Source organism: Taudactylus pleione, unplaced genomic scaffold, assembly GCF_031769625.1.
Source record: "Taudactylus pleione unplaced genomic scaffold, aTauple2 ptg000019l, whole genome shotgun sequence".
NCBI classification, from domain to species: domain Eukaryota; kingdom Metazoa; phylum Chordata; class Amphibia; order Anura; family Myobatrachidae; genus Taudactylus; species Taudactylus pleione.
Genome location: NW_028284421.1, coordinates 7,315,577 through 7,340,390, shown reverse-complemented (window position 1 = coordinate 7,340,390; position 24,814 = coordinate 7,315,577). Strand labels below are relative to the sequence as shown.

The 24,814-nt window shown below is 45.0% G+C and overlaps 1 protein-coding gene across 10 annotated transcripts in view; it reads left to right on the top strand.

Annotated features, from left to right (window-relative positions):
• Positions 1–24,814, top strand: part of SLTM (SAFB like transcription modulator) — a 125,707-nt gene that overhangs the window by 89,923 nt on the left and 10,970 nt on the right. For 5 of the 10 annotated variants that reach the window (XM_088445320.1, XM_088445301.1, XM_088445282.1 and 2 more), the window contains 7 exons: positions 5,572–5,602; positions 6,656–7,115; positions 7,677–7,726; positions 18,964–18,990; positions 19,254–19,357; positions 23,190–23,339; positions 23,419–23,528. In XM_088445320.1, the coding sequence (XP_088301446.1) occupies positions 5,572–5,602; positions 6,656–7,115; positions 7,677–7,726; positions 18,964–18,990; positions 19,254–19,357; positions 23,190–23,339; positions 23,419–23,528 (932 nt within the window). The remainder of the gene's footprint in view (positions 1–5,571; positions 5,603–6,655; positions 7,116–7,676; positions 7,727–18,963; positions 18,991–19,253; positions 19,358–23,189; positions 23,340–23,418; positions 23,529–24,814) is intronic. The other 5 variants (XM_088445312.1, XM_088445335.1, XM_088445293.1 and 2 more) reach the window with 2 other exon arrangements.

Sequence of the window (24,814 nt, the reverse complement as noted above, 5' to 3'; positions counted from 1 at the left end):
CTCTGCTCCTCAGCGGCCATCTTCTCCAACGCATGGTGAACGCTGCTGGAAGCACTGGACGGAAGCATCGTGGTCTGGGTCCCCCCGCATACCTCTCCTCCGCTGTGGTCAGGTCTGTGTATGCAGCGCTGTGTCCTACCAGGCCCTGTGTCTGTGTAGTTGAGTGATCAGCGCTGTTAGTGCAGGAATTGATTTTCTTTGCATTGTATGTGACTGTGCTAGCGCTGCCTGTAACTTTTCTTCTCTAAACTGTCAGCTTTATTACTGTCCCTGTTCTTTCTGCTAAGCCCTTGCGGTGCGGTGCTGCAGGGTGGTCTCTCGCCTATTTAATATATAATTGGTGAGAGGGGTCACATACGTGGTGCCATCATGTCTGAAAGTGATTTTCCCCTCCGGCTACAGTGTACCACGTGTAAAGTACCGTTAGCGGAGGGGGAGGGTAGCGTGGAGGGCCTTTGCCGGCAGTGTTTGTCCATGGCGCGGCCTCTTACGGTTACAGCACCGGTACAGGAGCCGCCCTGGGCTTGTTTTGCTCAGGCGCTAACAGCTTTAGTGGGCCAGTTAGCTCCGCAGCCCGCGTTTACTCCGATGGGTTTGTCCCAGCAGTCTGTGGTGTCGTCACCCATGCAGGGTTTCCCACGACAATTGGTGGTACCCCACAGTCTCCCTATTTCCCCGCTCCCGGTTTCTCAGGAGCCAGCGTGAGTTCTGTACAGCACTTGTCGGATGTATTGCAAGGGGAGTCTGTGATGCGGCCTCATAAACGGCCGGTGGCGTCTCTGTCCGCTCCTTATGAGGATGACGAAGGGACGTCTGATGATGGGGAGATCCTGGATCCTTACGATCAGGAACCTCTCCATACTAAGGATGCTGATGCTAAGTCCAAAGTATATATTCCTGGACTTATTCGGGCGGTCCTCACAGCCTTGGTGATTGAGGACGAAGTTCCCCCAGCGGCTAAGTCTAAATATGCCTTTTTCAAAGATGTGAAGGGCGATGCCACAGTCTTTCCTCTTTCGGGTCAGTTGGTGGACCATTTAGAGGAGGCGTGGAAACAGCCTGGCAAAAGATACCAGCCGCAGAGACGCCTGGCGGTGGCTTATCCGTTCGCGGATAATTCTTTTGCTAAGTGGGAATCCCCTCCACAGGTGGATTCTCACGTGACCCGTCTTGTCCGTAGTGCCACATTGCCGATGCCATCCATGTCTTCCCTTAAGGATGCTACGGACCGCAAGGTGGAAATCTGCCTGAAGTCCGCTTATTCCCTTGCGGGGGGGGCAGCACGGCCGGCTATGGCCATTGGCTGGGTTGCCAGAGCGATGGAGCGCTGGGCGGATTCATTAGAGGCTTCTTTTGATTCCGACTGTCCGGCCGAACAGGCGGAGTTGATTGGCAATCTCCGTGATTCGGCCACTTACATCAACGAGGCGGCTCTAGACATTAGTACTCTGGTGTCTAGAATTTCTTCAGCAGCGGTAGCTGCTCGTCGCACCTTGTGGCTGCGATCCTGGAAGGCGGACGCAGATTCCAAGAAGGGTCTGGAAGCCTTGCCGTTTACCGGAGAAGTTCTCTTCGGTCCGGATCTGGATAAGATTGTGGCCACGCTGGCGGCAGCCAAATCGGCTTGTCTCCCGTCGGCCGCTGCTCCTTCTGGTTCTGGACCATCGTCCTTTCGGTCATCTAGGGCCCAGGGCAGGCCCAAACCACAGTCGTTTCCTCGTCAGGCTGGCCCTAGGAAATCGGTCAAGCCCCGGAAGCAGGCATGGAGTACCAGACGTCCGGCCCCCAAGCCAGATGACAAGACTGCGGCCTGACGGTCCGGGCCTCCCTTTGGGGGATCCCAGGGTGGGAGGCCGCCTGCTGCAGTTCGCCCAGTGTTGGTCGGTCACTACGACAGACACTTGGGTTCTAGAGGTGGTCTCCCACAGGTACGCCCTCTCCTTCCGGCACAGACCCCCGGCTCGATTCTTCACCACGGGTCTACCATCAGACCGGAACAAGGCTACGGAGCTGCGGAAGGTATTGCACACTATGCTCCAGGCTGGAGTTATAGTGCCTGTTCCATTCTCCCAGAGGGGCCAGTGTTTCTATTCAAATTTTTTTTTGGTACAGAAACCCAATGGGTCGTATCGACCGATACTCAACCTCAAAGCACTCAACAAGTCTTTGCGGGTACCGAAGTTTCGGATGGAGACCCTACGGTCCATCATTCTGGCGCTGGAACCGGGGGACTACATGGTGTCATTGGACATACAGGACGCTTACCTGCATGTCCCTATTATTTTGCGCCATCAACAGTTCCTCAGGTTTGCAATCCGCAGCGACCACTTCCAGTTTCGGGCGTTACCTTTTGGCCTGGCGACAGCACCACGTGTTTTCACCAAGGTGATGGCGGTCATGGCGGCTTCTCTGCAGCTGCAGGGAGTCCGCATGTTGCCGTACTTGGACGACCTGTTATTGGTGGCGGGATCTCCAGAGCTCCTGTTACGCCACTTAGACCTGACCATTGCCCTGCTGCAACGGCACGGCTGGCTAATCAACTGGCAGAAGTCCACTCTAATCCCGTCTCGGAGGATTCTGCATCTTGGAGCCTTATTGGACTCGGGACAGCAAAAGATCTTCGTGACGGAGGAAAAGATCTCTGCTTTACAGTCAAGGGTGCGCAGTTGTCTGCACAGCCGCCAGGTGTCTCTACACTCGGCGATGAGGTTACTGGGCTCCATGGTGTCTGTGTTTGACATGGTGGAATATGCCCAGTTTCACTCCAGACCTCTGCAGCACCTGATCCTGTCAAAGTGGACGGGCTGCCTCAGTCTCTGAAGTCCCAGACGATTGTGTTCACCCCGGAGGTTCGCCTGTCCCTTGCTTGGTGGTTACAGACGACCCACCTCAGCGAGGGACGTCCGTTCTGGATTCCAAATTGGGTCATGTTGACAACGGACGCCAGTCTTCGGGGCTGGGGAGCAGTTTCGGGTCCACATCTGTTCCAGGGCAGGTGGACTCCGACAGAAGCGGAGCTTCCAATCATTATCTTGGAACTCCGTGCGGTCTTCAATGCTCTCCAGCAGGCACATCGGTTTCTCCAGGGTACCCGGTACAGGTCCAGTCGGACAACGCTACCACCGTGGCCTACATAAACAGGCAAGGAGGAACCCGAAGCCAGGCGGCTCTCGTAGAGGTGTCTCGGATCCTGGTTTGGGCGGAGCGCAATCTTCCGGCCATAACAGCGGTCTTCATTCGGGAGTGCTCAATTGGGAGGTTGACTTTCTAAGTCGCCAGGACGTTCATCCGGGGGAATGGTCCCTGCACCCGGACGTTTTTCAACTACTGGTGGACAGATGGGGTCTTCCAGAGATCGACCTCATGGCGTCCCGGCACAACAACAAGTTGCCGGTGTACGGGTCTCGCACAAGAGACGAAGGGGCGTCTCTGGTGGATGCTCTGTCCGTCCGGTGGACGTTCCGGTTCGCATATCTGTTCCCTCCCGTCTCCCTTCTTCCACGGGTAATCCGGAAATTCAAACAGGAAGGAGGGACACTCCTGTTGATAGCTCCCGCGTGGCCCAGACGGCACTGGTTCTCAGACCTTCAGGGTCTGTCCGTGGACAGGCCTCTGCGGTTGCCGCTACGACCGGACCTCTTGTCTCAGGGTCCTTGTCGTCACCCGGACCTGACTCGGCTGTCTTTGATGGCGTGGCTGTTGAGACTGCCATGCTGAGGTCCCGGGGGTTTTCCAGCTCTGTGGTGCGTACCATGTTGCGAGCTCGGAAATCGTCTTCCGCGAGGATATACCATCGCGTGTGGCATACGTTCTTCCAGTGGTATCGACCGAGAGGTTATGCACCGCGGGAGTTTCGTCTGTCTCGGATTCTCGCCTTCCTGCAAGCGGGACTAGATCATGGGCTTCGCCTTGCTTCTTTGAAGGTACAGGTTTCGGCCCTGTCTGTCTGGTTTCACCGTAGGATTGCTACAATCCCGGATGTGCGCACTTTTATGCAAGGTGTTGTCCGCATTCAGCCGCCCTTTGTTCCACCTGTGGTGCCTTGGGATTTGGCTGTGGTCCTGAGGGCTCTCCAAGGACCGCCGTTTGAACCACTGGGCTCAGTGGATCTTAAATGGCTAACAGCTAAGACTGTTTTCCTTCTGACTATTGCTTCGGCCAGACGTGTTTCTGAGTTAGGGGCTCTTTCTTGTAGACCCCCTTTCTTGGTTTTTCACGGGAACAGGGCAGTGCTCTGCACTCGGCCCGAGTTTCTTCCCAAAGTTGTTTCCCAGTTTCATGTTAACGAGGAAATCGTTGTTCCGGCCTTTAACTCACCGGGTCTTTCCGTGGGTGAGGCCTCTTTGGATGTTGTGCGGGCCTTAAGGGCTTATGTTGACCGCACTTCTTCGTTTAGGAAGTCGGACGCTTTGTTTGTCCTCTATGGCTTCCGTAAAAAGGGTTGGCCTGCTTCAAAGCAAACTTTGGCAGCCTGGATCCGTATGGCTATTTCTGAAGCTTATCTTCATGAAGGTCTGCCGGTTCCTCCTTCTGTGAAGGCTCATTCCACTAGGTCTGTGGGTCCTTCGTGGGCAGCTCGACGTGGTGCCTCTGCAGTCCAGATCTGCAAGGCTGCTACGTGGTCCTCTGTCCATACCTTCGTGAGGTATTACAGGTTTGACACCTTCGCCTCTCAGGATGCTTCCTTCGGGCGGCGGATTCTCCTTTCAGCACAGGAGCGTCCCCACCCTTAAAGGATACTGCTTTGGGACATCCCCAAGGTATCCTGTGGATACCCTATGGACCCTGAAGTAGAAAATATGAGATATGGTAAGAACTTACCCTTGTTATCTCTATTTCTACGAAGTCCATAGGGTTCCACAGGACTCCCGCCCTGTCGCACCTGTGCTGCAGATGGGCTTTGCTCTGGTCACCGGTTTTCCGTCTCCCTCTGGTGAGAATGTGATTCTTGTATGTGTCCAGATCTTTGTTCTCTCTCTTCTTTCTCCTCCTCCGGCCTATGGCTTGGTACGTAACTGAGGTGCCTTGGCTCGGGGGCGGGGTATAGGAGGGGGACCCAGTGCATCCTGGGAGGCTGAAAGCTTAACTTTTTGGTGCCCTGCGACTGACGTCACACCTATACCCCAAGGTATCCTGTGGAACCCTATGGACTTCGTAGAAATAGAGATAACAAGGGTAAGTTCTTACCATATCTCATATTTTCTCAAAGTTGGAACTTGAGAACTATATAGTTTAAAGGGAAACCTCTTTATACTTGAGAGACCACGTTATACCCCCTCAACATATTTAAATAGGTAATATGGCACAAAGGCTTAAAGATCTTAATGCGCGTAAGATTGTAATTTTGAACTTGCAGCCAACCTTCCAAAAATGTCATTGCACGCTTCTCCCCCACACTTTTATGAATGCTTTAATCTAAATAGTGGTGGTTGCAGTATTCCATATACTGTATTATGGACTGGATTCTGGAGTTTGTACAAAGATGTTGTATATAAAAAAAACAAAAAAAAAAACTTTTGTTTTATTTTTCGTTCATTCAGTTTTTAATTATTTTTTTCTCTTTTCTTCCAGGAAGCAGAAGATGAGGAAAGTGAAAATAAAGGTTAGTCTTCAGGTTTCACTTTCATTTAATATAAAAGAACCATTTTTTGCACAGATTTCCTCTTCCAATCACATTTTTAAGAACATTAGAAGATAAACTCATCCTTACAATAAGTTATATGCAATTATTTCAACGTGATTTTTGAAGCAAATGAGCGGGAGGCTTGTTTTGCTGTTTTTCATTTTATTTTTTGTTTTTGTGAAAGGTAAGTTGTTGTTTTTTATTATTAGGCACCTGATTATTTTTTTTCCCCTAAACCTCCTTACAATGGCAATGTGATATTTTTTTGGAACAACTAATTCTGTGACCACCACCGGAGGACAGTTTTGTGTTTGGTACCTGCTGTGATTGTATAAACAGTTGGATACTTGAAAATTTATATATTAAAGATCATCTTTGGAACTTAAACACAGCATGCTTTTAATAATAGAAAATGCCATTTAATGGTGAAATGTAGAACTGCAATGCATTGGGGATGACCTGAGACCTTATCCTCTGTCTGTATGACAATGCGGCTATAGTGGAGAAGTTTAGTGAACTTACAGCATAAGACTGAGAATACTGTGTGCAGCCTATGGAAAAGTGGACACTGGCACCCAAAGGAGAGGACATTAAAGGAGATTGTTACATTGTCTTGGCCACCTGGAATCTCATGTCTTGTATTGACAACTGGACACTGCTCTGAAGAAATTACTGTCCAGGGACTTGTGATTATTAGAAGAACTCTGAAAATGTGAATGTCTGTCTTTTGATTGGATGAAGGAAAGACCTAATTTGAAAGGCAGCCTATTTCAAGTGATCAGAAATATTTCGGACTTTGAAGCGTTGCTGTGATATAGATGCACTGTATCGTGAAGCTCAAGTCAGGAGACCTGGAGAATTAACATCATATCTGTTATGCTGTCTTGCCATGAAGACTGTCCTCTTGTTTGTCTATACTTTGAAAGAAATGTTTGCTATTAACCAGATTTGTTTTCTTTAGGTCCTTCGCTAGCATTTGAATTTGTTTAAACTTCTTATTTTGCCATGTTTATTCCTGTTAAATCCTCTTAGATATAACAGGTTCTGGTGATGGTACACACGACGTTTCTAAACCTCTTCATTCAGGAGTGAACACCTCAGAACTGGCTGTCAAAGAAGACATGGAAGCTCACACATCTGAGAAAGAAGCAGAGGACGATAATGTATCTGTCACAATCCAGGCTGAAGATGCCATCACGATCGATTGTGATGGGGATGACCTCCTAGAAACAGGTAAAAATGTGAAACTTGCAGATTCGGAGGCATGCAAGGCAAAGGATGAAGACAGTAGTGACCGCAAGGATGGCCTGGATGAACTGAAAGATGTTACGGCCGAGCACCAAAAAGATGTCAAGAAAGAGGAGAACATTAAAGGAGATGGTGCTAAGAAGGAATCCAGAGAAAGTTCAAAGAAAGCTGAATCTGGAGACAAAGACAAGGATTCTCAGAAGAAAGGTCCCTCATCTACAGGGGCCTCTGGTCAAGCAAAGAGGTTTGTTTTTCTATGTCAGTTCTTTAAGATACTGATTACCAACGTTCACTAAAAGCACTCTACATTAAGGGGTAGCATCAAGAATATAATTAGCACTTTGCCTTTTGTGTGTAAATGGTTTTTTTTGAGCCTCATAAGTTCCTTTTTTTATTTTATTTTTCTTTCCTTTTTTTTTATTCAAGAACTTCCCAGTATTTGATACTGATTTCATTAACGAGTTACCAGCAGTTTTATTTTTATTTTTCCAATTTGACAAGTTTCTAAAACTCCTTGTGCTGATAAGGAACAGCTGCCCGTTGTTTGAACACAAAATGAAGTCAAGTCCCATTGTTGAATTTGGGAGAAGATTTGCCATATTTCCACACTGAATAGAATTGTCAGAAAATCTAGATCTTCAGGCATCCTGGGGAAAATCAGATCAAGAAGCTTTTAAGGGAATCCATTTGTTCCTCTCAGAATCAATTGAACTATTGCAAGGGGTTTTGTTTGTATCATCATTTTTGTACAGGGTATTCTTGCTAAGTTTTTCATTTTAGTTTCTTAACAATTTGCCTTTTGCAGTTCATCCAAGGATGCGAAAGACAGCAAAACCACATCCAAAGAAGATAAAGGTAAGGTTGTTTTTTTTTTCCTTGTTTGTTGTCATTATTCAAATGTATATGTTTGAAATACTGTAGTTTTGTATTTGTTTGACATAGGGATCAGAATTAAATTAACTCTGCGGGCTAATTGATTACCAACAGCTATACAGTTTTCCAGACTTAATAGGGATTTATTTTCGGGTCCCTATATGTTAACATTTGTTAATGGCACTTAAGGCCCCTTTTTAACACTCGATAAAAAGTGGTTCGGGTTAAAAACAAAAGTTGCTAATAGCCTTAGACGATAAAGCTTGAGGCTACCACTCCTTTTTCACCCATGAAAAGTTCACACCCATAATTGAATCCCTTCCCACCCCCTAAAGTCTCCTACACTATGCAAGTGTACAAAGTATAGCCTGTTTTTCATGCTGTTTTGCTAGGATGAATGCTTGTATATAAAGCATGCTTTTGGTTTAATTGTGTGCTATCGGATGGAATCTGAATTATAATTTCTCTGGGCCCTTCTGATTTCTGAGCATTTCTAAAACATTCATGCTAGGACAGTTACCTGAGGTTGAGTCAAGTGAAGAATGGATTTGTACTCTATGATTAGCGTTTATTTTATATTGGAAGGCTACAATATCATTCCGACAGGACAGCTGGTCTTGCAGGAAGCATACAAGGTATGCCAGAGGCTACTTGTGCACACCCTGCTGCTGTAATATACAAAGGCATTCTGAGACCAGGAGCATACAGAAGAGGCTTTGTGAAACACATTGCTTATATTCTAAGTCTTAGATGTGCTGTGCATAGCTACTGCTTGTCAGGTCATACATCCTCTTGTCACATTGGCCAGAGAAGTAATAAGCTCTCATATTACTATGGAATTTTAAAATATGACCTATTGAATTACAATGTTGCGTGCAGAGAGTTGGGAAATTATTGGAATTGTTTCTACTATGTTGACGGATAATTAGAAGTAATTATCAAAGTACACTATATGGCCAACAATGTGTGCATCCCTTATTAGTGTGTCTGGCCATTTCAACCACACCCATTGCTAACAGGTGCCTAAAATTATAATTCAAATTAAGCAGTTGAATGGGTCTTCTAAGAGCTCAGCGACTGCTAACGTGACACTGCCATTTGTCACCTTCCCAACGTGTACATTTCTGCCCTTTTTTTTATTTTATTTTATTTTTTTTGTGAGCTTCGTGGATTGCGTTTTGTGGCCAAATCTCTGCATACAAGAACCAGATCACCATGCACAATGTCTACTAAAGTGACCATTGGACTCTAGAATACTGGTTTGTACAACCTCTCCTCTTTTTTTTTTTTTTTTTCGTCCACTAGGGGACACTAAAGTCTCAGTACAGTGGGGTATAGATGTGGGATAACTGGGAGCTGGCACTTTAAAAAATTTGAATAGTAGCTAGCTCCTCCCCCTCTATACCCACCTTACAGGTCAGTCTTAATTTTGTGCCAAGGGAGCTGGTCACATACAAGAGCTCTCTGCTAAAAAAAAAAATCAATGGATACTCGATCAGCATGAGTATCAGACCGGCAGCTCACTGCCCCTGCCTGTCTGCTTCATTGGAGCTGCTGAGAGACCTCACCGTCGCTGCTTTCAGCGCGCTGGGGTCTTCAGCTACAGAGACCACTGTCTCGGGGGGGGGGGGGGGGTAGCCAGACCTGCAGCCTTCGTCGCGCTCCCCCATTAGCAAGCCTGCCGCCGGCAGCATTTGGCAGCAGAAGGTTAGTGACTCCTGGCACTCGAGTAGCAGGGTGACCAGGAGGAAATGACAGGGGGCATTAAAAACACTATGCGGCAGCCCTGAAAGGCGCCAGAATGGAGGGGACGGAGCCTAAAATGCAGTTCTGCTCCTGCCTCCAAGCGCTTCCAGAAGGAGACTGGTGGCCATTTTACAAATACAAGGCTGCTGACACACGCAGAGAAAGAGACCTGTCTGCCCAGATTGTGCATGCACAGTGGGGCTAGACTTGTGAAGACCAGGTCGGACTGTTTACACAGTGATTACAGCATTATATTGTGTTAATAGTGCTGGTCTCTGAAGCAACGCTGGTTGGGTGGGGTTGATGGCATAATCTCCCTCTATGGCCTTATCTATTCTTGAAACAGTCTCTCTGTGTATGTTTGTCTGTATCACTACTGTTCTCTGTGTACAGTGAAGTGGTAGAATGACATCTAAGGGATCTAAAGGTCCGTACACACCTAAAGATATATCTGTCCAATCTGTATGGTGGGAAGGAAAATCTGGTTCATTTTCCAGTATTTGGGAGCACATTTCTATTGTTTTTTGCTCCCATAAATTACCAGATTTTTCTTCCCACAAGACAGATTGGACAGATATATCTTTAGGTGTGTACGGGCCTTTAGGCTGCACAAAAAACTTTCTCCTGTAAGAATTGTGCAGAGAAGTTTACGATCATCCAGTTCCCTGTTGTGAGAAGTGTGTTTCAGAGACAGACTGCAGCATCCTCACAAAATTCATGGACTGATCAAATTACATCAAGTCATGTCTTAAATGTCTGCAGAGCTAGAAGCTTCTTGCAGGGAGAGAGAGGTTGAAAGTTCTCAAAGGTCTGCCTTCTCTGAACCATACTGGGCGTGCTCTTTAGCCAGGTCTGTGGAAGGGCTCACAAGGGTTTTGTCAGCCCAGGTGCCTCCCTAGTGTCCCTGCCAGGAGACTAATACCGAATCCTCTTATGTGGGATGATCCGGAAGAGGACCGACATACCTGATACGGAGGAAGGGGAGGTACAGGACCCTATAGAGGAACGGGCGCCAGAGGAAGCAGAGCCTGTATATCGGGGTAGAGGCACTGATTGCAGCGATACGCCAGGTGTTACATGTTGAGGGCAGAGATCCTGTAGAGGTTAGGCGGTCTATCTTTAATAAAAAGCAAAGACTGGCAGCCTCCTTTCCAGTGTCTGAGGAACTGGACAAGATCCTTACCTCAGCGTGGAAACACCCTGATAAAATTTCAGATTTCAAGAAAGCTTTTATCATACTATCCCTTTCCTGCAGAAAGCAGGCATTTATGCGAAACACCTTCAGTGGACCCTTCAGTGTCGCATCTATCGAAAAAAGACAGTGCATCCTGTTCCAGGGGCAGTGTCTTTAAAGGAGCCTTCTGACATGAAGTTATAAACTACCTTGAAGTCAATGTACACTGTAGCAGGGGTGTCTCTTCGACCCGCATTAGTTAGCTGTTGGGTCAACAAGGCGAAAGCATGGGCTGCGCAGCTCGCTGACTGGGGCTCCGGCGGTGGATCTGGTTCCTCTATCTGAACAAATTGCAGTGTCTGCTGCTTTTCTTGGAGAGGCTTCAAAAGATATTTGTAGTCTTTCCTCTAGATCCTCGGCCTTGGCTGTCTCAGCCCGCAGAGCCCTGTGGCTGCGACAATGGCAGGCTGATGCGGAATCCAATAGAGCCGTAGAAGCGCTTCCATTCACAGGAGAAGCTGTTTGGAACGGAACTGGATAAGTGGATATTTCAAGCCACAGGTGTTAAGTCCACTTATCTCCCATCTGTTGCTCCTCCCCAAAGGAAGCCCTTTGCCGGATCGTCCTTTCGTGTTCCAGGGAGATTCTGGGGCTGTGTCAGAGGCGCTCCCGCTATGTCCCATGGTTCCAGAGGCAGGGGTAGAGCCACTAGTTCCTGCAATCCGTTATTGCAGGGCTAGAGAGGGGCGAGTTTCTCGTATCCTTAGACATAAAGGATGCTTATCTCTACATACCCATTTGGCCTCCTCATCAGGCATTCCTTCGGTTCGCAGTGCGGGCCTCTCATCTACAACTCCAGGCCTTACCTTTCGGTCTTTCATCAGCACCAAGAGTGTTCACAAAGGTCATGGCAGTAATGATGGCCCGTCTTCGGATACAAGGGGTTGCTATCGTCCCTTACTTGGACGACCTACTCCTCAAGGCTCCGTCAGTCTCTCAATTACTGCAGGACATCCGCGTAACAGAGTCTGCTGTTGCAACACAGATGGATCCTGAATTACCAAAAAATCTCATCTGCAACCTACACAGTGTCTGCCTTTCCTAGGGATGATTTTGGACACAGTAGAGCAGAAGGTATTTCTTCCGCAAGAAAGTGTCACCTCCATCCAACACATGGTGCGATTGATACTGCGTCATCGCAGGGTGTCGGTGCACCTGTGTATTCGCCTTCTGGGAAAGATGGTTGCGTCCTACGAGTCCATCCAATACGGGAGGTTCCATGCCCATCCATTCCAACTGGACCTCCTCCCAGTGGTCAGGGTCCCACCTCTTCCTTCACCAGCGAGTTCAACTGTCACCCAGGACTCGGACATCTTTCCTTTGGCTGAATTCCTCTCACCTATTGGCAAGCAAGAGGCTTGCATTGTGGGAATGGATTCTCCTCACCACAGACGTCAGTGTAAGAGGATGGGGGGCCACTTTCAGGGCCACTGGACTCTGCTGGAGGCAGTACTGTCCATAAACCTTCTGGAGCCAAGGGCTGTGTTTTATGCTCTTCACGTGGCATATCCTCTGTTGAAGGGCCAGGCTATCGCAATGCCACGGCTGTGGCGTACATCAACAAACAGGGCGGTACAAAGAGTCAGTCCGCCATGAGGAAGGTAAGCCGCATTTTTCTCTGGGCAGAGGAGTATACGGAAGCGATATCAGCAATTTTCATACCAGGGGTAGAAAATTGGAAGGCCGATTACCTCAGTCGACAGGACATCCATCCGGAAGAGTGGATGCTCAATCCACAGGTCTTCCAACAACTGATTCAGCGTTGGGGTCTCCCTCAGGTAGATCTTATGGTGTCGAGACTGAACCATCAACTGCCACGTTACTGCTCCAGGACAAGAGATCCACAGGCAGTGGTGGTGGATGCTCTAACAGCTCCTTGGCGGTTTGTTTGTCTACCTGTTTCCACCACTGCAACTCCTTCCTAGTCTGCTGCAAAGAATCAAACGAGAGAGGGTAAAGGTTATGTTGGTGGCTCCAGACGGGCGTGGTATTCCAACCTACGTCTTCTACTGATAGACGACCTGTGGCCTCTTCCTCTGCAAGAAGATCTACTTCAACAGGGTCCGTTTATTTATCAGGACTTAAAGCGGCTTCGTTTGACAGCGTGGCTGTTGAAAGGGCTTTCTTAAGAAAGAAGGATATGCCTTCCAGGGTGATTCCTACTATGTTAAGGGCTAGAAAGGAAGTTACCTCAAAGCACTATCATCGTATATGGAAGGCATATATGTCGCTTGGTGTAAACGCAAGGGTGCGCCATCGTCTGAATTCAACTTAGCCAGGTTGCTTCTTTCGTTACAGGCTGGTTTATCAGCAGGTCTTCGCCTGGGATCTTTAAAAGTTCAAGTATCTGCTTTGTCGTTTCTCTTTCAAAAGCGACTAGCATTATTACCGGATGTCCAGATTTTTCTAGAGGGGGTTGTCAGATTACAACCTCCGTTTGTACCTCCTACGGCCCCATGAAGATTGGAGAAAAGAGGACCAAATCCCCCTATTTGAACCTTTACAGACAGTGGAATTAAACTTTATCATGGAAAGTGGTTCTCTTGTTGCCGCTCGCCTCTGCTAGGCGTGTGTCTGAGCTAGGGGCGCTTTCTTGTTGTCCGCCTTACCTCATTTTTCATGAAGATTGGGCTTTTCACATCAACCAACCGATCGTGGTTCCGGTGTTTAAAGAGGATTCTTCGGCTTCCAGATCCTTAGATGTTGTCCGAGCTCTTCGGATTTATGTTGATAGGACGGCATCCGTCTGGAAGTCGGATACACTGTTCGACATGATATGACGTGGCCGGCTTCTAAGGCTGCTATTTCTAGATGGATTCGTCTGACAATCAGACAAGCCTATCTGGCTGCATCAAAGCAACCACCTACTTCAATCACAGCGCATTCTATGCGCTCGGTGGGTCCTTCGTGGGCGACTGCCCGCGGGGTTTCCCTGACCCAGCTTTGTCGAGACGCCACGTGGTCGGGCCGGCATACTTTTACAAAGTTTTTACATGTTTGCGGCATCTGCTTCACAGTATGGCCATGCTTTTTTGCAGGGTTCTCAGCGCTCTCCCGCCCGGGATGTGAGCTCTGGGACATCCCCACTGTACTGAGACTCCAGTGTCCACCTAGTGGATGAAGGAGAAAACAGGATTTTGGTACTTACCATTAAATCCCTTTCTCCGATTCCACAGGGAACACTGGACGCCCACCTGCGCTGTTCCACCTGCATTTTTTTATTCTGCCAGGGTTGGACAGTCAGGTTTTTTTTTTTCTTCAAGGTCTGCTTGATTTGTTTGCATTTTGCTGCTTGTTTATGTATTTTCTAGTTCTCCTCTTTTTATGTTGTTCTATTTCCAGCTCTCCTCGGGCACAGTTTATTAAGACTGACCTGTAGGGGGCTATAGAGGGGGAGGAGCTAGCATCTATTCAGATTTTTTTAAAGTGCCAGCTCCTGGTTATCCCACATCTATACCCCATTGTACTGGGACTCCAGTGTCCCCTGTGGAATCTGAGAAAGGGATTTAACGGTAAGTACCAAAATCCTGTTTGTTTGTTTTTTTGTTTTGTTTTTTTCCCTTCAATGGTCATTTGGTTCCAGTAAAGGGAATACTACAGCATACAATATATTCTAGAGAATTGTGCTTCCAACTTTATGGCACCAGTTTGCGGTAGTTGATTTTCCTGTGTCAGTATGACTTTGCCCTTGTGTACAAAGTGAAGTCCAAATAATCATTTTGTATCGTTTGGTGTGGAAGAACTTTACTGACCTGCACAGAACCCTAACTTCAAACCTATCACAGATCTTTTGGAATTCATTGGAATGCCAACTTGTGACTGGCCTTTTCACCCAAAATTCAATATCCAGTCTTCCTTTTGTGGCTGAATGGATGTGAATCCTTCCAGCCTTGTTCATATTTCTAATGGGTGTAGTTTTCAAGAGAGTGGAAGCTGTTACAGCAGTAATTTGGGAACCAGCTCCATATTACCATAGTTTGGAATGAGTGACTGGAAATAGGGAGACTTGGTAATAGTTTGTTCCAATCTGACCTTGTTCTGGAGCAGCAGTCCTTATAGAAAAGGTTGCAGTTTCTTCTCCTACCTACACAGAGTTGAAAGAATTTAAGAGTGGCCTGACCAGCAAAGTCTTAACAGCTGGTACTATTATAGATGCGAGGGGCTGTTAACTTGATTCCACATTCACCTGTGCCATTGTAAGTTGTTTGAAAATAAGCCATAAATAATATGGTTTCAATAAGAGTTAATCACATCCAGGTGGTTAATGTATAACAGATGGCTCTCTTCAGTTACCAGAAGTTCAGTGTAAACACTACTCAGTGGGAGATACCTATGTATTTTTTTTTCCCAACTACTTTTTTGCACAATGGGGTTGTTTTGCAACTAGATAAGCGGAGAGGCCTTGTCTTTGTCTCTGTCTCTCAAACGTATTTTGGTTTAATTAGCTATGGCGTTATTAGAAAAGATTGTAAATAGTCCAGTTTTTCAAGTTCTGCTCAAGACAGGAGGTGGCAAAATGAAACCAGACCAATCTAATCAATTCCTTCAAGTTGTCTCCTGTGACTCGAATGTCTCTTCTCTGGGTGGTTGATGAATGGCAATCTCTGCATAGGCTTCTTATGTTCAACTTTAGCCTTTAAAAATTTGACCATGTATACCTATTCTCTTGCTTTGGGCAGTAATTCATTAAAACCACCTTCAGGACAGGAATCATGGCTTGCAATAAAGGTCCTGGAATTTAGCACTATCTTAAATCTCTACAAAAAGCTTAGCTGTTGAACGGTAGTTCAGTAACTATAAATGGGATGTATATAGACTATTCCTCTTGTTCCAGATTGCCCAAAATGAAGCATGGCGCACAAATTCTAATTCTGGCAAATGGTCTGGTTGGGTATCTTCTGTTAATCAGTATGAATTATCAAATCAGATCCTCTCTTTAAGGCTAGAAAGCCTTTATCTGCCAGAAATAATCCAGGAATTAGTGATGCACATATCAGGGTGTGAAAATAATGATTTTCCCAAACTCTTAGCCATTCCTTACTACTTCTATTTCTATAGTTTCTATAGTTCTATAGTTTCTATAGAAAAGTTTGGACTCTAGATTTAGGCTAAATTTAATTTGAAGTTTGAGAGTTCAGCTTGGTCACTTTTGTCTTTCAGTGAGGTTGGGCTTCAATTTTGAATCAAATATATATATTTTTTACTTGTAGGGACTATTTCACATTAATTTTTCAAATTTTCTTCTGGTGGCTCTATGGCATCTAAACAGCCTTGTTCTGAGTTACAAAAATCTTCCTTTTGAGTCTTTACAATTAGTGGAAAAGCTTTTTTTTTTATTTTTTTGTTTTTTATTTCCTTGCACTTTTTTTTTTTTTTTTTGTAATCTCAACTGCTTAAAGGGGTTTTCAAAATAGGGAGCACTTTCCTGTAGATAACGGAGAAGGATGATTTTTCGAACAAAGCCTTTCTTTTAATCAAGTTTGTTCTGATTTTCCATTAAAACCAGTACATTGTAGTCCCTAGGTTTTAAACTTGAGATGCAACCGTTTTTTAAACTTCTTGATGTGGTTGGAGTCCTTATGGATAGCCACCATTCTCTTAAAATAAATTTTAGACTGGTAATTCTTTAGTACTTTTATGTAGGAATATGCGGGTGGCAGCCAACAAAAATGAAGTAACCAAATGAATTGCCTCATTTGTCAATCTTTATATTGGAACAGGTTTTCCTGTTCCATGTTATATATTTACTCATTCCATCAGGGAATTAGGTTCCTCCTTGGTGGTGTAGCATAAGGTGTCTATGGAACTACAGTCCCCCACTAGATTTATGAGGAAATCTTTTTATTATTTCTGCTTGTGTTAAATGCCTTTTAAAAGCTGCGGGCAGACAACTTGACCCAGTTATAAAGCATAGCAATGTTCATGTCGAAAGTCATATTTAACTTATTTGTATTTGGTGTGGGACTGGCCAGAAAGGGAGAACTTGACCGTGAGCAGTCAGCCTTAACATGTTCATGCAATATATGGAACTAACAGAAGACTAAAGCTGCATACACACACAACAATTTAGTTAATGAACGATTTTAGTAAACGATTTTCTCCCTTGAAAAAATGAACTAAAATCGTTTACTAAAGTTGTTCATTTACTATGTTCATTTAAATGTAATGAACGATTTTTTAGAACTACAAACTATTTTTGCATATTCACTTACTGAAAATCGTTGAGTTGACAAGTCTGACTGAACTACAAACGTGAACGCGCATGAACGAAAATCGTTCATCGTTTGACGATAATCGTTCAAAAAATCGTTGTGTGTGTATGCACCTTTCGAGATTGCTTGCTGTAGACGCAATGGCCCAGTGAGTGGCAATGTCTGTAATTAAAATGTCATCTTTAATGACCTTCCCTAAAAAAAAATCTCAGCCTTCGTTATTGGCTTAGAATTTAAAAATATTAACATATGTAGAGAATAAAGGGGAAAAAAAAAGTACAGAAGAGAATTAACAAACTTGGATCTCCGGATCTATTTCATGATTTCCGATCTTTGATTTTTAATATCTGATAATTGTTCTCTTTGTCAAGCTTATACCAGATACTCGCTAAGATGTAGGAGGAGAGTGGCTAATAGCCGGCGTTTAGACTGCAATTACATTTTCTATCCAGTAGTGACTCTGGTTGTTTGCGATGTCTCATAATGGAGCTGGATGCCTATGTAATCCATATGTTTGTCCTATTAAGGTCATATGGATATTGTATATCTTTAGTTGCAAAAATGTTGATAGGTGGATAGAAAAAAGTACATGCTATACAGTACCTCTTCAAGCATTACTGGCTAATCAGTTATCTGCAGTGCTGTTTATGCGAATAAAGTTGAACTGAAATTTGGTCATCAGAACAATACTAGGAGATTAATATTAAATGTAGTAACTCTGCACTTGATTACATATACCTCCCAGTAACTGCTCATACAAGTTTGCTATATTTCTATACTTTCTGCATTGTAACAATGCAATTTCTAACCATAAAGCTGGGTTAGTAGTATTTAGTGTGTACGCTGCACCAGGGCCCAACAGTCCTGACAAGCCTTTGAATCTGTCACAGAGCGTGTGTGTTGCACACGCTATATATCGGTCCAGTCGGAAAAGCATTGTTCGGAATTTGAAGTGTGTACGGAGATCGTACTGATCCTGCATATACAAAAAAGTCATCTTTTTGACGTCCAGGTGATCAAAATAATAAATTTGTACTGCATTCGCTCTACAGCGGGATAGTTTCAGTTGTCGGAATTTGTCCTTTTGTTGGCAAATCTGTTGTGTACCTAGTTTTAGTTATCAATTAAGTTTCAATTGTAAACCATGTATCTTTAGGTCATAAGAAGATCTGTATGATAGGACTTTTCAACTAATTTATACAAAAAAATGGATTTGTGTAAAATACTGGTGAATATACAACTGTGAATATTCTGTTCATAATCTCTACGGTTATATAACCTGAAATATAAAGCACTATACTCTGTAATCCCTATGATTACAAAACTGTTTATATAGATTTAAAGGTATTTACCCCTTTGAGAAAAGGCTTTCCTTTCTAAGGGAAAAATAAGACTTGATCAGGAACTGTTATCACTATTCTCTGGAATCGTTTGAAGAGGACAGCGATTTTTTTTTTTTTTTTGGAGGTAGCATAACCTATCTTTATCATAGATTGGCTTTATTTGTATCTAGTTCCTGGTCTCACTATGAGAATATGGCTTATTCATATTTTTCTGTCCTATTGACTAAACTTGTTTGTCTTTGTTACCTATGTTTTAATAATTTGTGATTCTAAGATTGCTTAAAGCTGGTATTTTTTTTTTTTTTTTTTAATAAAAGTGAATAAATGTTAAGTTTTAATTACCAGCCTTGCCGCACACTGAGTCAGTGCACCCATAAGTAACCTCCTTCTCTTTGGGTATAATTAGTATTGGGTTACTACAATGGCAACTCCTAAAGGTATTTTATCTAACCAATACTGGGTTGAATGATTTCTATCTCTTATGCTGGGCATACACTATGGACAGATATCTGACAGATAATTGTAATCTGGCAAATATTAAGCATTACTGCTTAATATTTTGGAACTAACATTCAATATTTGAAATGGCTTTAATAGCATTAATGTTCTAGAGCGCAGAGAATCCAATGCTATTTTTTTAATGTAACTTGTTTGTGTATTATATAATGTTTTTCTGGTTTAAAGGTTGGAAGAGATTGACTTCCCTGCCTGGTCAGTAATGAATTTCTACATAATGGGAATAGAGGTGGCATGGGTATATTCATGTTGAATTGGGGCTGAATCCTTTTCTACCACTGGTGCCATAGAGGGACAGGCCTTTTTTAAATATGAAATTGTGTAGTCTAACAGTGTTTTCTTTACTGACTGATACAATGCGGTCCTGTATAGAATTCTGCAGGAATATAGTTGATTTTTAATTTTATATTAATCCTTTTGTAGTATCTAACCCCATAATATCTTGTACTTTATTATAGGAAGTATTGGCAGTACAAGCTCATTTAGGAATCTTTGGGTCAGCGGACTTTCATCTAATACAAAAGCAGCGGATCTGAAGAATCTATTTGGGAATTATGGAAAGGTGTGTGTGTGTGTGTGTGTGTGTGTGTCTCATATTTCTGTAGTCTAGGAGTAGGACATTTTTGGCAACAAGGTTAAATTAGACTTTATTTTAAGGTGGTTATTGTATGGGATTCATTTTTCTTAATCCAGCAGTGGTTGGTAATCTTAGTAATAACCAAAAAAAGAGAAAAGGCTGGGGGGGTGGGTTTAACACCCTATTGTTCCTCAGCACACTGAATTTCTATCATATAGTCTTCATGTATTGTTGCAAGTATAATTCAGAGGTATTAGTTGCATCAATCAATCTGGCAGTACTCTCAGGTAATGTCCTGGGAGGGTCCTGGGCTGGATATGAACCACTTAAGTGTTAGCGACAGAGAAGCCGTGACGTGGCCTAGCAGCTTTCCATGTATTTGCAAATGCATGCAACTAATATCTCTGAATTTCTATCACCATATAGTCTTCGTGTGTTGTTGCAAGCATAATTCAGTGTGCTTTTTCTACTTGGTATGTTCACTCCCTTTCATGCACCTGAAGAGTACTGCCAGATTGATTGAGCAGCTTCCATTTTTTGTTTGTAATAACCAAAAAATGTCGACAGTCTGGTAACAGGTGGGGGAAGGGCATGTGTTTTGCTTATTTAAAAGTTATCTATAAAATGTGCCATTGAAATGATTTCTATATAACTGGGTCATCCTTTTGCTTGCACGGTCAACTAAAATGAATCATAACTTAGCTTCAAAACAAGACCAACATGAAAGTTCTACCACAATTAAAAGCAATGGGGCCATAGTTTTCATAAATAGTTTCATATTTAAATATTGACTTTTACATTTCAAGGTCACATGATGTGAACTTTGAACTTTATTATCTAAAGTGTATGTTTATTTTTTTTGTACATAAAGTATGTTATACACTTAAATACAATCAGCAGTTGAACACCTTGCACTAACGATACAACTGGCAAGTTCAGACTTGTCTTGTAGTCTCTCTCTGTTATAGGGATGGCCTTTGGTGGGTTTCCATTGATGGTCACCATTGGTGATAACCATCGATGGTACAATTTGTGGTGAACCATCGATGGTTTGCACCTCTCATTCTGGCTGTAGCTTCTGCATTGAGAACTAGATACAAATCATGCTTGCCTCTGGGATGGGGCAGCCAGGATGGCATAGTTGGGGGGGGGCTGTGGCGGTGCATAAGGGGTGTGGCTAGGGATATTACCCGGCATTAGGATCGGAGTGGGGGGGGCATGACCATGCGATCACATCATTTTGGTCCCGCCACCGCTACACAGTGCAGAGATTACTAGCATTGTGAAGCAGGGGGCGGGGCTGTTATGACACAAGCCTTCCCTGCTTTTCCGGGGGCCGGGAGCACCGACCGATTTTCTGGAGGCTCCCATCCGTTTGTGGTTTTATCAAGAGCATGAAAAATGGAGAAGTACATTAGGACTCAGTGTTGCAACCTATTTGATATTAAAGGACATATCAGCAGTTAGTGTTCACTCTAGCTCCGGCGGCAGGCAGGGCGACGGAGCCAGAGAAGGCACCTTTGTGCTCGCGCCCGAAAAGGGGGCGTGGTCTTAAAGATGCGTCCCCTTTTCGTAACGCTTTGGGGCGTGCCCGGCACTTACAGACACGCCGGGCAGCCCCCAAGTGCTGCAGGCAGGGAGAATAGATGCCAGGCGCATGCGCCCGGCTTCTGTTCTCCGGCGGTGACCGGGTCACCGCACATTTCTCCACCTGTGGGAAACTACGACCCGCGGGTGAAGACGGCACCCGCATGCTGTGAGTGCAGGGTGCTTTTTGTCCTCCAGAAGGAGGGCAGGGTGCTTTTTGCCCTACCAGAAGGAGGGCAGGGCGCTGCGCCCCGCTAAAACAGCCTAGCGGGAACGCTAAGCAGTAGAAAACAATTAAGGAAGGTGCTACTATGGATGATTAATATATAGGCACATGTCAATAGTGATCAAATGATTTGTGATAACTAGGAAAAATTAAAAAGGGATTCTTTAACTGCTGAGAAAGGACCAAGCACATCAATTGATGAGGAAATTGACACAGAAGTGGCAACAGGCATGACTGAAACAGCTTTGCAGTCATTAAATGAAAGTTTAAGCAGCGTGGGAGCATCACCTATCAAGAGGAAAAGAATGTAAAAAAAAAAAAAGGAAACCTGTAAAAATTTGGCCAGGTTTTGGCTGCTGAATCTTACCGCAGCCTGACTGTGGGTCCTGGTAGCTTGCGAGGCCAGGAAGTCTGCATCCGCCAACACAGACCCTGGCCTCGTCCCTCCCGGAGCCGAGGGCGACACGCCCCCATTTTTGGGAACGCTGCCCAGGAATGCCCCCGCAATGCCTCACCCTGTCAATCAGGCTGCGGCTGGGAAGCTCTGGAAGCGAACTCGCAGACGGAGGGCTGCAGATGCGCAGTACTCCTACCATCAGAGATGTGGGCTAACCATCGGGTTAGCATACATCTCTGAATCAAGCCCTGTATCAGGTAAACTGTCTTAGTACCTTCTATCACTAGATCTCCATGTACAAGCTGCAGCCAGACTGAGAAGAACATAGTAGGGTTGGCCATCGACATCATTAATTTACAAACATCGATTGTTTACTACCGATTGCTGGTTGTTTTGCCATCAATGGCAGAGAGCCAATGCTTTTCCTCCATCGATTGCGAAATGGAACCTGATGGGTTTTTTTCTGCTCATGACACAGAGCTTAGCTCTGCCCCCTGGCTTTCCGCTAAGCCCCATTCCTTGTTTTTTGATTAGCCGGCGGCTTGTAAAACAAAAGACAGTGGTGGTCAAGTGGTGCAAACAATTGATGGTTCATCATAGATTTTATTGTACCATTGATGGGAAACCAATGGCCATCCCTAGAACAGAGAAACAACAAGTCTGAACTTGCCAGTTGTATGTTTAGTGCAAGAAGGTTTCAACTGCCGTACTTAATATTTTTTTTTACTCCTGTTCCCAAAGGCATCCCAAAATGAAACTTATACCAAAGAGAGATTGTATATAAGTGTATAGCATACTTTATTTAAAAAAAATAAAAGTATGTTTCATTTTTCAGTAGATATTCATGGTCGAAGTTCACATCATGTGACCTTGAAATGTAAAAGTAAAAATTTAGATATAAAACTATTTATGAAAACTATGGACCCTTGTCTTCAAAACAAGACCAACATGAAGTTCTACCACAATTAGAAGAAAAGTTATGATTGGTTTTAGTTGACCTTGCAAGCATACATTTGACATTTTTTGCCATATTTGCAACCCTGTTCCTTGAGCACTGTGTATCACCGAGGGCTGCAATTTTACATATGAAAGTTGCTTTGTCTCTCATCCTACCAAATTTTCATGAAAATCTGAGACTGTCGTGTTGAAAAGTTACTTTTTTTTTTTCCCCCTGTGGTGATTTGACATGGAATTACCCTACTACATATTTCTGTGATTGTGACCCTATAGTACTGTGTAAGATGCATATAGATATGTATGCATGTTTAATATGCTTTTTTTTTTTTTTTTCTTTGCTTTTGTATGCAGTCATCTTTTGCGATATTTAGATCTGTGGAAGGGATGATTTCCAGTTGCTCTGATGCAGTGGCTGTCAAACTCTGTCCTCAGGACCCCACACAGTTCACATTTTCCAGGTCACCTACCAGGTGCACAGGTGTATTCATTACTCAGACACATTTTAAAATTCACAGGTGGAGCTAATTATGTCACTTGTGATTCTGTGAGGAGACCTTGAAAACATGTACTGTTTGAGGGCCTGAGAACCGAGATTTAGAACCTGTGCTCTAATGAAATGGAATTATTTTTATGTCTAATTATATTTCCAGGTTCTTAGTGCAAAAGTAGTTACTAATGCAAGAAGTCCAGGGGCAAAATGCTATGGGATTGTTACCATGTCCTCCAGCGCTGATGTTTCTAGGTGCATTTCTCACCTACATCGCACAGAGTTACATGGCCAGCAGATATCTGTGGAGAAGGCAAGTATGCTGGTCTTCCTTGGTTTTGTTATGCTTTGTGTTATGTGGATTGGCATTAATGATCTTTGTTTATTTATAGTGGAAGAGTGATACTTCAAAGAGAGACCAGAAGAAAGAGAGTGATGAGAAAACTGGGTCTGGCAGGACATCTGGAGAAAGGAAATCCTCTGGAGGAGACAAAAGCAGCAGGTGAAAGTCCTTTGTTTGTTCTTTAGTAGTATGAGTGGTAAAGGTTCCCTTGTATTTATATAATTTTCTTTTCTACTTCAGGGTCCATAGGGTATCCACAGGATACCTTGGGGTATAGGTAATGACGTCAGGCATCGGGCACCATAGAGTTAAGTTTTCAGTGCTCCCAGGATGCACTAGGGTCCCCCTCCTATACCCCGCCCCCGAGCCAAGGCATCTCAGTTTAGTTTGGTGCCCGGCCGGAGTCGGATGCACCTGTTGGAGTGGGGGCTAAGAAGAGCCCCTGAAGTTTTCTTCAAGCAGCTGTGGCTGCACATCTGGAAGTACAGCATGGACAGTCAGTCCTGACGTCCATGCTGTCTTCCCTACACCTCCGCCGGTACTGATCCGGGGATGCTGGTAGGTATCTGGGGTCACAGCTAGCGGTGACCCCAGATGTTCAGGACCATGGCCGGAATCAAGGGGGACAGCAAGGTAAGCAGCAGGGTCCCGCGGTGGGTCCCCGCTGTTACATGGTCCAGAGTCCCCAGGCAGGGGGCTCCCTGGGGACTGGCTGCAGCGTGGAGCCAGGTATATAACCTGCGCTTCCACTACCCCCCCTGGGACAGCGGACCGCAGCAGAGCGGTAGCGCTGCGGCGTACCGGGGGTTAAATGCATGCAAGGGGAGCGCGCCTTCCCTGTCTCACAGCCGGCGCCTCCCCCGCTGCACACAGCCCTCTCTGCATCTGCTGACTGGCCCTGTGGCAGCGCTCCTCCCCCAGGCCAGCCTCCTCTAAGCTCCTCGGCAGCCATCTTCACAACCGCATGGTGAACGCTGCTGGAATCAGAGGTATCGTGGTCTGGGTCCCCCCGCATACCTCTCCTCCGATTTAGTACAGGTCTGTGTATGCAGCGCTGTGTCCTACCAGACTCTGTCTGGGTAGTTGAGAATCAGCGCTGATAGTGCAGGAATTGATTTTTCTTTGCATTGTATGTGACTGTGCTAGCGCTGCTGCCTGTACTTTACTTCTATTACTGTCAGCCTTATTAATGTCCCTGTCTTTCTGCTAAAGCCCTCGTGGTGCGGTGCTGCAGGGTGGTCTCTCACTATACGAAAAAGTATTGTTGAGAGGGGTCACATATTTACCATTATGTCTGAGAGTGATTTCCCTGTACAGCTTCGGTGTGCTACGTGCAAGGCACCTATAGCGGAGGGGGAGGGTAGCGCGGAAGGGATATGCCGTCCGTGTTATTTATTGGCGCAACCTATTACGGTCACAGCACCGATACAGGAGCCGCCCTGGGC